The sequence below is a fragment of the Papaver somniferum genome, chromosome 1 (assembly GCF_003573695.1).
Source record: "Papaver somniferum cultivar HN1 chromosome 1, ASM357369v1, whole genome shotgun sequence".
NCBI classification, from domain to species: domain Eukaryota; kingdom Viridiplantae; phylum Streptophyta; class Magnoliopsida; order Ranunculales; family Papaveraceae; genus Papaver; species Papaver somniferum.
The window spans coordinates 8,770,135-8,785,200 of NC_039358.1; the positions used below are offsets into that span (position 1 = coordinate 8,770,135).

A 15,066-nucleotide genomic window follows, 5' to 3' on the forward strand; every position below is an offset into this window, starting at 1 on the left:
AGAAGAGGTTTAAGTTAATTTTTGTATTTTTAGAAAATTGTTTGTTTAATAAAAAAAAAGGACAAAATGAATAGTTTGGTGCGGTTTGTCGGGTATCCGAAACCATTAAAACTAGAAAAAAATATTTAGCAGCCAAGCAGAGACCATTAAACATTTATTCGAACACAAAAGGAATAAAAATTTAAGAAAATTGATTTTTGTTCTTGACAAAAGCACCTCGGATGGAATGTGCAAATGTTCCTAGCTAGTAAGTAAAGAACAACAAGATAAGCATTTAAACCCCGAAGATAAAATTTGATCACCACGGACATTTTTCAAAGCTGATATTACTTGTTGTTAATAGGAATCCACTGAGCTACCCATGATGTGCTATATAAGTTAGCCGGAATCCAGGCGTCTGATTAAGTATGGTGTGCGCTTTGAATATGGCCATTGTTTTCTCACAATATAAATATTGAAGAACGTAAATTTGGAGATATAAAGTCAAATAAAAAGGGAAAACACCAAGTAGGAGGCTGCAGCAAATCAAGGGAAATGGCGGCTGACCGAAGCTGATTGGTTTTATTTTACGATGAGAACAGGGAATTATGGATTCAGCGCTTAAACCGGAGAGTTAATACCGGAACATTACTTTCCAGCCTTCGTCACTTTTCACCAATAAATCACAATTTATAAAGAGGATATCAGTATTATTTGGGAATACTAATCCATATAAAACAAATAAATGTTAACAGATCCTGACCGTCGAATCGCTGAATCGGTATCACCCCGCTAATAGTGGTATCCCCTTTATAAATCATGGAATAAATATTTTATGGAATTATACTTTTATTTGTTGGTTTGTAAAGCAAAGAAAATTTTGAGAGGAGTCCTTCTTAATCAGCAATATTAAATTTAGTTGAAACTGAAAGCTCATTACCAAGGCAATTACATCTGAATGCGTTTGCACAAATGAGAGAGCGAAAGTGCTTAACTGATTCAACAGCAAACTCATTCCAAATGTTCATGAATTTGCACACAAAATTGTTTCTTTTGTGCATTCACAAATGTCATTTTACATGTAATTTTTGTGGGTGAACAACATTTTCTGAGATTTGGTATTTAAGAATCCTATTATTGGACTTTAAACGACTGGGTTTTTTGGGTTGTATAGGGTCATGAAATATCAATTCATAGAGCCCCTTATCCACCTATTTTCAATAATACCTAATGTACCCTTAATTAAATTAGTGTTAATTAGGATGACTAACTAAATTAATTAAGATTAGTGAAAGGATTATACTAATTATCAGATTAAACTTTTGAAAATCAAAACTATTGTGTTTTGTTTTTGTGGATTTGTAAGAAGGATACGAAATCTTTTGAAATTTTTTGAAGAAAGTGATGAAATATATCCTTAAAAATAGTCAAGAAAACCTTATAAACATGTCCCCATAACAGTTTTGATTGATTCAAATCCGTTAAAAATCATAAAAATTCTGAGTTTTTGTAGGGGTTACGGTTGGGATATGTTATCGATCCAACCGAAATCAACACTTTACGATGGGAAATAAAGAACTCCCCAGCCGAAATTATTCTTTTTGAATTTTCAAAACAAATTACGGCTGGGAATGATAAGTTACGTCCGGAAAAACCTTGCCGTAACACAACCTTTGTTTTTTTTTTTCATTTTTTTTATGATAATCATAAGTACATACGGCTAGGAATTCTATGTTTACGTCTTGGATTTTACCGTTTCTCAGCCATATACCTGTTTTACGGCTACATATTCAACATTTCCCAGGTGTAAACTTTTTTTTACGACTAAAAACATAGCATTATTCCGGCCTTAATGAGCCTATACTCTATATGAAAAATTTGTATATAGTTGAACTCGTTTTAAGGTTGAGTACATACTGATACTCATAAAATGAGTAGACCTCAGAATTAGTTTCACTTCATACACGATTTTAAATCGAGTATAAATTTGTACTCTTTTGAAATCGTGTGTAAAGTGATACTCATTTTAAAATCGAGTATTAACTTATACTCATTTTGAAATATATAACTTTGTACTTATTTTGAAATCACGTATAGCTTTATACTCATTCTGAAATAGAGTATAAATGTATCATTTTGGAATCGGTATAAAAGCATGCCCATTCTTAACTTTGATATGAATAACAAATATATATGATTTGTATATATATAAGATCAAAACCGTCTATAACAAAAATCCTGGTCAGCAATCATGGTCAAGCAGTACTTGTTAGCCATCAGATTCTACAAATCAACGCTTACAAGTAACCCTAATTCTAATTCTAAACGGGAAGATCTCTCCGACTTTATAGGTAGGAAAGTGTTGCCTCATTCCATGCATCCTCCGCCGTCTCTCTAGTCTGCGAAAGAAAGAAATCCTAGAATTCAAATCTCTCCCTTTGATTATGAGAACAACAAGTCATGGCTGCCGATTTCAACATCTTCAACAAATATATAACATTATGTCAGCATAATGATTTTTCCTCTCACAAAAATAACAAAAATAATTTTGGAGAAGCTGTGTCACGTTTTCTCATTGTTTGAGTTCCGATTCTGATGCAAAGGTTGATAGAAGTCCAAGAGTGAAACCAATAGTAAATTCCAATAATTTCAATCAAAATTAATTCACATCCATGTGAAGAAAGACTGTTATATCTAGCATTTGGGCTGTCTATATTAGTTGTATCTCTCATTTCACCCTGGACACGTGGGGCAACTAGAAAAGCCCCCATTCATTAACTAAAATTTGTAAAATTAAATTTTGAAATAAATAATGTGACATTTTTGTGTAAGAAGAACACGAGTGAATGTGTAAGTGACGGTGTGAGCATGCAAGGAAACTGCACACAAGGTCTGAACAGAGAATTTAAGAGGAGACACTGATGATGATCATATTATTTGATTTCTAGTTATGTATGCTGTAACAATGGTTCGCATTATCAAGTCTCAACTCTTGATGGAAATTTCTTAGCTTGATCATAGCCCCACATTCCACATTATCTCATATCTTGCAATCATACTGGTTCTGACACTGCATGCAGTTTCTAAGAAAGAATGCAGAATGTAGCACTTTGTCTGGTGGTCCATTGTTTATGAATGCGTATGTAACAATATCTGCTTAATTGATTTTGAATCTTATGTAAGCATTTTTTTTTTGTAGTCGTGCTTCTCTTTTAGAAAACTGCTAATTGCTTATCCATAAACATGCCTCTAACATCGCCTTAAGATTATGAGAATCCATTAATCTACATCAGATGTCATGTAACTCGAGAATTTACAGGGATTCCCTTGTGAATTTCGTAATCTCTTGATAAAAAAGGAAGGTGCAGAAAAAAAAAATGCATATGCTTGTTCACATTCTTTCATAATTTAGCTTGAACACACTTTGGACCGATGAAATAAACATCCTTCTCATTTCAGTTCTGGATCTAGTTCCCCGCCAAAACGCAATGTCAAACGTAGTACAAATCCTTTTCTTTACCTAATCCTTCTTTTATTCACTTTTGCATTCCTCTTAACATGCATGTTTGATTCTTACGGGTTAATCTTTCATTCTGTAATTTGTACTAGAGATTCTGTAAATTGCAGGAAATTCTCAATGATGTTTCAGAAAGAGACATCTGAACATATCTAGCGTGTTTAAGATCACAGTCAAAATAAATTTATGTTTTCTTTGAAATATATTTAAGAATCATAATGTTTTCTATAAGATGGACATTGTTTATGTTGTTGTACTTGTAAATGTATCTTTGAATCATTTTTAAGTGTACATGTTCAAAGGAATAATTTGATGCTTACAAAGCGGAACAAATTCCTTGATTAGAACAAAGCAATGCAGCATTTAAAGTTTTTATTCTTTTAATCTTAAACACCAATACTTATATAAAGGGATTAGATTAAGAATATTTTGAATTAATGAATGATGGTCATTAGAGTATGACATAAAAATTCTCTGTGAAAATGCCTTTACGTGTTCCAAATGGAAAAACAACTCAATTGTACTAGGTTCAACAAGTGCGGCAAAGAATAAGGGCCTGAGTCAATGGTACAAGCACTTAGTGTGTAAGATCAGTGGAAATATTACATACAACCTTATTGTAACCATGGAGAATATGGTAAATTGGTGCCACTCTCGCCGGTGAACTGCAAATCTGCAAGCCGAAATTTCAAGTTTTGTTGGTCGCCACGGTGGGAATAAAAACTTTAACTTGATGGGGTACGGATCGAGAGGTCCATGATCTAAATTTGCTCCAGGAATTAGTCAGGTGATCTAACCCTCGCCTCTGAGTTTTTATTGTTATAAATTAACCGATCAACCATGAAGAACTTTAGAAAAAAAAGGTTATGAGTTATAACTATTACCATGTCTGTTTTTATTTCTGGATTTGATCTGGGTCTGAACGAAATCACCTAATTCATCTGAATATGACTCGATATGTTTGTATTTTAAATCAGAATTGGCTCACCTGATTCAAATATGCAAGTCGGTGACTTAGTTTCATGAGTCACATTATTTTGTTACCTTACTCATTTAAGTCCAAGTCACCATGATTTATAAAGGGGGATACCAGTTCTACTAAGTGCTGATACCGTTTCATATAAGACAAAAAGATCCTACCTATCCTGACCGTTGGATCGATGAAATGGTATCAGTACTTAGTAGAATCGGTATCATCCTTTATAAGTCGTGCAAGTCAGTGATCAAAATAAAAGTGAAGTGGTAGCATTAAAAGTTGATGGTAACATTCAGTCGGGGCTTGATGTATGTTTGGTGGTACTTGATTAAAAATCCTGAAATGGACTACACACAACAGTAATAATTGCTTTTTCTAGTACAAAGTAACTTCTTTTTGGTGTATTCATATCGTTCATGCCTAGCTGTGAAGCATAGACATACCGGTATTGGCATCGTGTCCAAGTTAAACGCGCGACCGACACACGACGCATGTGGGACACCGACACGACATACGTGAAGAAATATATACTCCATTTTAGTAGTTTGGTGACCTAGTGTGTCAAGGAAATAATTATAATAGTTAATTCTTTTATATGTGAGCTAACCTAAAGGCATAAAATAGAGTTTTTTCATGTATTTGCGTGATTAATGTGTTTGATATACTATAACACTATGATCTTAGTATATAAAAACCATTTTATTAATGTATATATAGACGTGTCCGTATCCTGATGATTTTGGATTTTCGCCGATCCCTGTATCCTTGTCGTGTCGTATCCATGTCCCGCATCAGTGTCCATGCTTCCCAGATAGTGCTGAACAGAAACCGAACCGATAACCGTAACCGCACCGATAACCGCATAACCGAACCGTAACCGCACCGAACCGATAATCCAACGGTCGGTAACGGTTTTCATTTTAATAACCGTTAGATCTACGGTTCGTTGTACGGTTTTACCCATAACCGCACCGAAAAACCGATTAATAGGGACCGTCGATTAGTTTTTATCTTGATTAAAGCCTATACCATATATATTTCGGAACCCTAATTTTTTCAGAAGTTTTCATCTCGTTTCTCTTCTTCTCGGCTCTCGCTCTTCAGTCTGAAACCCCAGTCGCCTCCACCACCAGTAGAACCACCACTTTGATCTTTTAAACCACCTCCATCAAGAGCACCACCACCTCCTTGGATCTATTTAGTAAGTAAATAGATCCCCTGTTCTATTTCTCATTCTCGTTTCGATTGATTTGTTTGTTTTTCAATTTCTAGGGTTTTTTTTTTTAATTATTCTTCTGTTAGGACTTAGAGTTTCTTTCTTCGAAATGGTTTGCTTGTTGTTTTGTGTTTATCAATCAATTTCTTTTGTCAAATCTTATTTTTCTGATTACAGTCATGGGTTTTTTCTTTTAGGTTTTGGTTGAGTTGAGGGGAGGAACTCAAGAAGGAGTTTGAAAGCTATTATCATTCAGTTTGAGTTAAGGGAAGGAAGGAGTCTGATTACAGGTAACTACTAACTAGTTCAATCTTCATTTTGACTTGTTCTGTTTGATTGATGTTTTGAACTTAGGGTTTGTTATTGTGAAAATGTTTTGAAAAAGGTCAGTTGATGTAAAATGAAGTGATTTAGGATCTGTGATTTGATATGGTTGAGTACTGATATGGTTTAATGTTGAATGATGTAAATTATTTCGAAAAAGGGGTTCAAATTTTTAATGGGTGTCGAATGTTGATATGGTTGAGCACTCTGAAATTGTTGTTTGTGTGCAAGAAGAGAACATTGAGGATATGCTTGAGTCGAGGAAGAAAAGGCGAAGAATGAATGTTCACAATACTCACCCAAAGTCAGAGCTTGAAAGGTATTTGCTTGATGACTGTGAAGCATCTACCAAGGAGTTTGATATTCTAGCATGGTGGCAGGCTAATAGTACCAAGTATAAGGTATTTGCTTAATCAACTCTTTTAATAAATTTCTTAAACTAGCATGGTGGCAGGCTAATAGTACCACGATCTTGGTGATGCTTCATTTTCTTAAACTCTTTTAATAAATTTCTCCATTTGTCAGTACACATACTTGGTGATCTCAAATTTATTAATAATCTTGTTTCTTCAGAAACCCATGTTTCTGCTCTTTTCTTTGGAGGTCTCATTTCATGATCAGACCCACTACTGTCAGCTAAAACCATTTGCTGTTGTGGTTGTTTAAGGTACTATCACTAATGGCAAAGGATATTTTAGCAATACCAGTGTCTTCCGTTTCTTCGGAATCTGCATTCAGTACTGGAAAACGCATTCTTACTCCATGGAGAAGCTCGCTATCTTCCAGGACAGTTGAAGCACTTCTCTGTACGCAAAGCTGGTTGCAGAAACCTATCTCTCTTGATTTCCTATGTGACTACGTACCTGATGACAATTCCAACGTTGAAGATGGTAATGGAATCCCTTCTCTTTTGACTTGAAATTTGAATGAGTGTATCTTCTTTTATCTGTTAGTTTCTCACCTGCTGTAACAACAACAGCAGCAATCATAATTCATATTCAGCCAAGTGTTTGTATTCTTCTTTGCATTCTTGTTGTTTTTCTTCTTATCTGTTAGTTTCTCTTATCTTATTTCTTCTTGTTTTTCTTGTTGCAGAAATTTTGGGGAAGGATGAAGATTAAGGAGATTGGCTTGAGAGATGGATGGACTGCAGTCTTTTAGCTTTGGTTAACTTGAGAAATGAAGATCAAATGGATGACTGCAGTCTTTTTATGTTATTGGCAACATCGTTTTCTTTTAACTTTCGTTTCATCAGACTTTGGTTATCTTTTAGACTTAAGACTTTGGCTAACTTGTTTGTGAACTTCAACTTTGGTTATCTGTAGACTATGGTTATATTATCAAGATTTTAAGTATGGCATGTAGTATCAGTTTATTAAGAATTTCAGAATATATTTATATACAGGTGCAGCGTATAGGTGAAAACCGAACCGAACCGTAACCGAACAGTATCGGTGCGGTTAAAAACCGAACCGAATACTGAACAATTCGGCTACGGTTTCAATTGTGATAACCGCACCGAACACGGTTAGTTAAACGGTTTTACCTATAACCGCACCGAACCGAACCGTGTGCAGCCCTATTCCCGGATGCCTAGAAGGCATGTGCAGTGAGAAATGAAGGAGAGTCAAACAAACAAAACAGGGGACATTATTGTCACATGACATTGTGAGAAACCGAAAAACACTTTTTTGACTGACCTATAATCTCCTATTACTGTACACATTGCTTTTCTCATCATTTATAAAGGGGATACACTCCACTTTAAATCAAAACCCTACTTTAAAATTAAAGTTTAAGCTTAATCAGTAAAATAATGTCATATGCAGTGTACTTGTTTTCATGGCCGTAATAACTTCCATTTCAACCACCGGAAAATTGGAATAAACACCATAGTCACGGTGTACTGTGAAAAACAACCATCATACCGTTATTAAAACAACCTATGTACCCTACAGCCTTCATTTATTACCCTATCCACCGACCCTCCTCAGCCCTATGCTTTTTAGCCTGCAGGTAAATACCAAAAGTAGCCCACATGAGGGGTCACAAGCTCCTCATTTTCCTCCAATCTCTTGTTCATTCTCAGAAAACAAACACTAGTTCCTTCCTCTGTTCCATTCTTTTTTCTTGGTTGGTTTTCTTCATCAGAAGTTTTGACTGATAAAAACCATACCAACATTGCCCCCATTCATTCTTTCAACTAATTAGCCCTTAGAGATCCCTGATCCTTTCTACCCTGTTGTTTGCTCTTTCAAAAGTTGTTGATAATGGAGAAATTACAGAAACCCATTGTGTTAGATTTGATGTTTTTACACGTTCTGAGTCCTTTGCTGGTTGTTAGTGCTGGTCATGATTATGGTGAGGGTTTGAGTAAGAGCATTCTGTTCTTTGAAGCTCAAAGGTCTGGTGTTCTTCCAAATAACCAGAGAGTCAAATGGAGAGGTGATTCTGGTCTTAATGATGGCAAAGCCAGTGGGGTAAGAATAAAAAAATCTCTCTTTCTCACTCTGTAAACTCTAAAAACAAAGGGTTAGCTTTTGATTTTGGAATGGAGAACTGAAATTTCTTGATTTTTGCGGGTGAATCTAGTGGGAGGATATCATGATGCAGGAGATAATGTCAAGTTTGGATTACCAATGGCATTCACAGTAACAATGATGTCTTGGAGTATAATTAAATATGGTTCACTAATGTCTAAGAGTGGTGAATTAGGACATGCCATGGAAGCTGTCAAATGGGGTACTGATTATTTCATCAAAGCTCACCCTGAACCCAATGTCTTCTACGGAGAGGTAATAAAATCGAAAACCCATTTTTCAAATGTACCATAGATCTGTAAATTGGAGTTCTAAAGTGCAAAATCTTGGATTTTTGTTGAATAGGTTGGAGATGGAAACACAGACCATTACTGTTGGCAGAGACCAGAAGACATGACGACTGACCGTCAAGCTTACCGGATTGATGCAAGCAGACCTGGTTCTGACCTTGCCGGTGAAACTGCGGCAGCAATGGCAGCTGCATCCATTGTGTTCCGTCACTCTAATCCATCTTACTCTAAATTGCTCATTACTCATGCTAAACAGGTATAATTATTATTAATCTCCCTAATTATTACTCATAATTAGAGTCATAAGTCTCAGTAAATTATTACAGTCATTATCACTCTCACTGGAGTGACTAGTAGGGTTTTGGATTTCACATGGGGTGCGCATGTTAGCCGTTCAGCATGAATTTGTATAAGCGTGATTATAGGTCTAACGTGCGCCTGTTTTGTCGGGTTTGCTATCAGCCGTTAATCTAGTTGACTTTTGATCATGATTTGGATTTACAGAAGTTTGATGCAATATTGGCCGTTGATGTATGTGACTTTAAATTTGAGAATCTTTTCTCAAAAGTTTGTTTGAAACTGCTTTTTGAAATAGTGTCGGTGCCTTTATCAGAATGTCGAAATTGCCCCTGATGCCCTACAACTTCAGGGTCCTCTTACACGGGCCAGGGTTTGTTTTTTTTATGGGCCTAACAATTGGATTTTAGAGGGTCCATGTATTGTTTGACTGGTTCCTTTTCATTTTTGTTTGTGTGGTGTGGATGATTTTTTGCTACAGAAATTGGAATTAACCATTCTACTTTGCTTATTGATTTTTTCAGCTGTTCGATTCCGCCGACAAATACAGGGGTAAATATGATAGCAGTATTTCGGTTGCTCGTAAATACTACCAGTCATTCAGTGGTTAGGGAGTAAGTAAATTCATCCATATGTATTGCAGCATAATGTGTTCAACTTCAATATGGACCCTTTTGCAGTATACTGACTGACAAATGTTGTGATGTTTTTTGTAGGATGAGTTGTTATGGGCTGCAGGATGGATGTATCAAGCAACTAATGAAGATACTTACTTGAACTACTTCGCTAGTAATGCTGATAATTTGGGAGGAACTGGTTGGGCAATGACCGAGTTTGGTTGGGATGTCAAGTACCCTGGAGCACAAGTTCTTGGTGCCAAGGTATAAGTTCTAAACTCAAATTGCATTATGATGTTCAGAAAGTCAGTCATCTGTTTCATTGGATCTAAATACTTGATTTTATTTTATGTGCAGTTCTTATTGCAAGGGAAACCTAAAGGAAATGCTGAAGTGTTTGAACAACTCCAAGAAAAGGCAGATTACTTCATGTGCGCGTGCCTTGGAAAGGGTAGCCGAAATGTTCAGAAAACTCCTGGCGGCCTTCTCTTCCACCAGAGATGGAACAATTTGCAGTTTGTTACAAGTGCTGCTTTCTTAATGACCGTCTATGCTGATTATCTTACAACTGCTGGGAAAAATGTCCAGTGTCCTCGTGGTACTGCTACTCCAGATGAGCTTCATGCCATGGCCAAGTCTCAGGTAAAAATTCGATATAGAATTCAGTTAGGCTCGATGAATTGAATTCATGAAACAGCTTGTGATCAGACTGTTTTGATTGAATTATAATGAATATTTGATTTTTCATTGATTTCAGGTGGACTACATTCTGGGAAACAACCCAAGAGCCACCAGTTACATGGTTGGTTACGGAAACAACTTCCCACAGCAAACTCACCACAGAGCTTCTTCAATTGTTTCCTACAAGGTTGACAAATCTTTTGTTACTTGCCATGGAGGTTATGCTACATGGTACAGCCGTAAAGCTAGTGACCCAAATGTGCTTACTGGTGCTATTGTTGGTGGACCTGATGCTTATGATAACTTTGCTGATGAACGAGATAACTACGAGCAAACTGAACCAGCTACATACAACAATGCTCCACTTCTTGGTGTTTTAGCTAGACTCAATGGTGGTAATGGAGGATATAGTCAGGGTGCAGTGGCAGTTCGATCACCTAAACCAGTCGTCACTAAACCAACTCCAACTCCAGCTCCAAAACCAAAACCTACACCAGTTCGAAAACCAAAACCAACTCCAGCTCCAAAACCAAAATACACACCAGTTCAGAAGCCAAAACCAACTCCAGCCAAAGGTATACTTTCTGACATTTCAACCAATTCATAGTTTTTACATTTAACAAATACTAGGATTCGTTTAAGATTTGTTCGGTTTTGGATTATTGATCTTTGTTAGCTCATAATTTTTATTTTCTTGTTTGCAGGTTCATCATCAAAGATCAGCGTCACACAGAAGGCAACAACCACATGGAACGCCAAAGGAAAAACATACCACAGATACTCCGCTACGGTAACTAACAACTCTGGAAAAACATTAAAAGAACTAAAACTGTACATAGGCAACCTCTACGGTCCAGTTTGGGGACTTACCAAGTCTGGCAATGCATACACATTCCCATCCTGGCTCACATCCTTACCAGCCGGTAAAAGCATGGAATTCGTTTACATCCACGCAAACACTCCAGCTGCAGTGTCCGTCTCAAGCTACACTCTGGCTTGAAAACACAGCTGATAACAGAGCTCGACGAAGTTTTTAGAGTAAGTAAGAAAAAAGAAGTTTACTACTACATGGCTTGTTTTTCTTGGGTTTGTAGTGTAAGAATTGTGCAGTTATACGACAGTCCAGGGAGAATCTTTTTTTTTTTTTTCTTCTGTTTGAAGCATTTTGAGTGTTTATGGTGAGGGGAAAGAGGAGGGAGGGGGTTTAAGTAAACAAGACAACAAGAGTGGAAACTTAGGGACAGAAAAGAGTGAAGAGATTGTATCAGTGCTCATCCTCTTTCTGAAAACCCTTTCCACTTTATTTTGTTATACATACTAAGAATTTGAGAGAATGATAAAGAGAGACAGAATGGGAGAGATAGTGAGAGTTGAGGGGTGCATATATTATTAAGGTGCCTCTCGATTGCAATTTCACGGAGTCTTTTAGTTTAGCTTTTCACTGTATTTAATTAGTTTTTTTATTTTGATGTTGTGAGCTCTACAACAGTCTCTTGTTTTACTCCACATAGATTACAGTTTGTGAAATGGAAGTATGGTTTATTTTCTCTATTGGTATCATGTTTGCGGTGTTTTTCTTTTTCACTGACTGCGAAAATGAAATCTAATGCTGATCTAGTCTTGTTCTTCTTTTATCATGAGATTCATTCTTGTGCCTTTTGATAGGCCTGTTATCTCTTTTGGTTCTTTTGCCGACGCTTAAAAACTATAATTGGTGTTTCCACTTACGATTTTGGATTGTAGGGTGTCCGCAACGACCACCTACAAGATGATATAATTGGACAGTATATTCATTGCCCCAGTATTCTCTGCCAAATATCAAGGTAGTCGTAATACGACAATAAGAGATCTTTTTGGGTGCAAACTGGAGCTGGACATGGTAAAATTCTTTCTGGCCAATGCTGGAGTTTTTCAGACAATGACTATCACGATTCCTAAACGATTATCTAAAGACTATAAGAAGCAAATGCAGATTGCATCTGGATTACCCAAGTTTCCAAGATATTCTGCAGGTTGTGTGCTTGAGTTCTTCACCCCAGAGTATGTGTAGACCGTCTTTGTATGATTCTCGTCCTCCAATCATTTTTATAACTAGAAAGGCAAACCACTAGTTAGGGACATGCGGGAGTTGTTATTCCTATCTTTTGCTAATTCTGGCAGTTCTCTTTTGTCAGAACCAGTTATTATTCTGTTTCTTCTTTTCTAGAAAATCTGAACCAAGTTGTATTATTAGCAGATAATTCATTTATTGCCTTGCCTCTGGTAAAGGAAAACACAAGATGCAGAACCTGCCTGTCTCAGGGAAGACACATAAATAACTAAACCCATAAATTTTATTCATAAAAGTGAAACAACAGCAACTGACTCTCGAAATAGGACTCGATCGTGCACAATAACCATAGTAAGTAAACCGTAACAGGACTCTACATAAGAACACAGTTTACTAGTCATTGATCATTAGACTGATTATAGTAGTTATAACAAACTGATTGTTGTTCTTCCCTGAGCCAGACGAGTGTGTTGAGTTAACAACTATCTTTGCCTTTAATCCAGCGCCGCAATGACCATAAGTTCCACAAATGAATATCTAGTACCGAAACTGTCAAGAGTGACAGTAGTATTACCATCATCGGCTACACTGATCGGGTCGTCTGAGGCACAAGCGTTGTATCCAACTTCGTCCACTTCCAGCACATTGTGAACAGGTGTATACACGAACACTGCAATTCAACATTAAAAAAAACTTATAATTCAGAAGCATACAAAAATATATAATCAATTCAATATAAGATATAATAAACAATCAAATTAGTGTAATCGAGTGATTAAAAGAATTCAAACCTAGTGTATCTCCTACACTAAAGTTACGTGAAGAGCTCCAAGTTTGGATATCAGAATCCAAATCCCATCCCAGTTCGCCACCAACAGTGTAATTAGTAGCAGATGAAGCATAAATAAAAAGCGATAACAGGATCGATAACTTCATAGCAGTCTCAAAAACCCATACTTGGTAATTCATCTTCATAAGTTCTGAGTAATTTTTCTTCAGTGCAAGTAAAAGATACTAATAATAATATGTGAAGGCTAGAGACAAAACAAGTGATAAATGAATTTGCTTCGAAGTAAACATATTTATAGGTGTGAAGAACAACAGATCAGATTGGGGAAAGCTTGGAATGAAGAGACACTAAAGATGAAACGCAGATCACCCGAGGCTTGTGAATAATGCAAAAGTTGCCGATTCCCCAAGGTGGTACGGGTCTCAACAGGGTGTGTGTCAGTACAAACTTAACAAATTATTTCATGCATGAATTCTGAAAGAGAGCAGTACTCTATTTTGAACCGAATGCACAGAGATTTTGTAACCGAATTCTTTTTTGTTGCTGGTCAAAAAAGTTCCACTACATAACATAAGATCTTGGTGGAATATCATGGCTGCTGATGGGAGATACTAATTTGCTCGGAGGTGTATCATATTTGGTATCAGACAAAACATTCCTTAGATACACCCCTTGTTAGCAAATCGGGACACATTAAGAGAGTTCGGATTCGCTCAAAAGTCGGTCAACGGTTCGTGAGATGTGGATTCGGTTCAGAAATTTGGCATACATTAAAAAATATAATTTTTCAATAAGGTTAGAATGATTTTGTTGTTTAAATGTTTAATTTCACGTCTTAAATAGATTATAAAATATGTATAACAAGGTCTTTTAATGCCCGTGCAGATGCATAAAATTGCTTCCGGTTCATAGGGTTGGTGTCACTTATGCGTGGTTAACGACAAATCTGAACGTTGAATAATTAGATTTCTTGAAATTTTGGAGTTGCATCATGTAAATATTATCTAAGGGATGCTGGTTCACGTTTAGGTTGTTCGAGATATTTCTTTAGAGAGCTGTTCATTATGTTGTTGCAATTGATTTCTCTATCATTCATACCAAGGCATTATTCAGTTATTTTCAAAGCACACGTAGTATGTAATTTAGATGTGAAGTTGGCATAGTTTTACAAGCTTGGTATAGGGGCGGCAAGGAATAGTAGAGGGCGGCAAAACTAATAAGACAAAAAGGGTTATTAGGTGGTAATTCAAGTGCCCCTTATCCAAAACAATATGGAAATGACCAATTAATCCTTATTGTTAATAATCAAGATTAGTGATTGATAATCAAGTTTAGTGATTGATAATCAAGTTTAGTGTTTGATAATCAAGATTAGTGTGATAACTAATTTTCACTTATAATAACTCTAAAATCATATTTTTAGAGTTATGAAAATTTAAAAAAAAAAAGTTTAGAGGAGAGAAAAAAAAATTTATGTGATATTTGTGAAACCCTAGATTTTGATTCACTCAACCAAAATGAGTGATTTCAGTGGCAACTTTGAGGTGGGTGAATCTCTATATGATAGAAAAAACAAGTACTACATACCTCTTGATGGAGATCCTGATATGGAGTATTTGTTAGATGTTGTAGATGTTTTAACCCAAAGTGATGGTCAATCTCAACCAATTGAAGAAATTGGCCAACAAAGTGGAGAACCAAGCACTGAAAAATGACCAGGTATACTTCTAAACTAGTTCCCATTAGTTTTTTGTTGCTCAAAATTCTCTGAAGTACGTAAAAATATCAA

At 36.1% G+C, this 15,066-nt stretch overlaps 1 protein-coding gene and 1 pseudogene across 1 annotated transcript; one reads left to right on the forward strand and one right to left on the reverse strand.

The window, feature by feature from the left end:
- Positions 1 to 7,996: 7,996 nt before the first annotated feature.
- On the forward strand, positions 7,997 to 12,054 carry LOC113278877 (annotated as a pseudogene).
- A 927-nt stretch (positions 12,055 to 12,981) lies between these two features.
- On the reverse strand, positions 12,982 to 13,456 carry LOC113333252 (blue copper protein-like). Its single transcript, XM_026579977.1, has 2 exons — positions 13,279 to 13,456; positions 12,982 to 13,157 (listed from the first exon to the last, which is right to left on the reverse strand). The coding sequence occupies exons 1-2, from the start codon at positions 13,454 to 13,456 to the stop codon at positions 12,982 to 12,984; spliced, it is 354 nt and encodes a 117-aa protein (XP_026435762.1).
- Positions 13,457 to 15,066: the final 1,610 nt, after the last annotated feature.

Coding starts and splice junctions, on each gene's coding strand:
- LOC113333252 (XM_026579977.1), bottom strand. CDS start 13,456: ATGAATTACCAAGTATGGGTTTTTGAGACTGCTATGAAGTTATCGATC. Junction 13,158..13,278: donor TAGTGTAGGAGATACACTAG/GTTTGAATTCTT, acceptor GTTGAATTGCAG/TGTTCGTGTATACACCTGTT.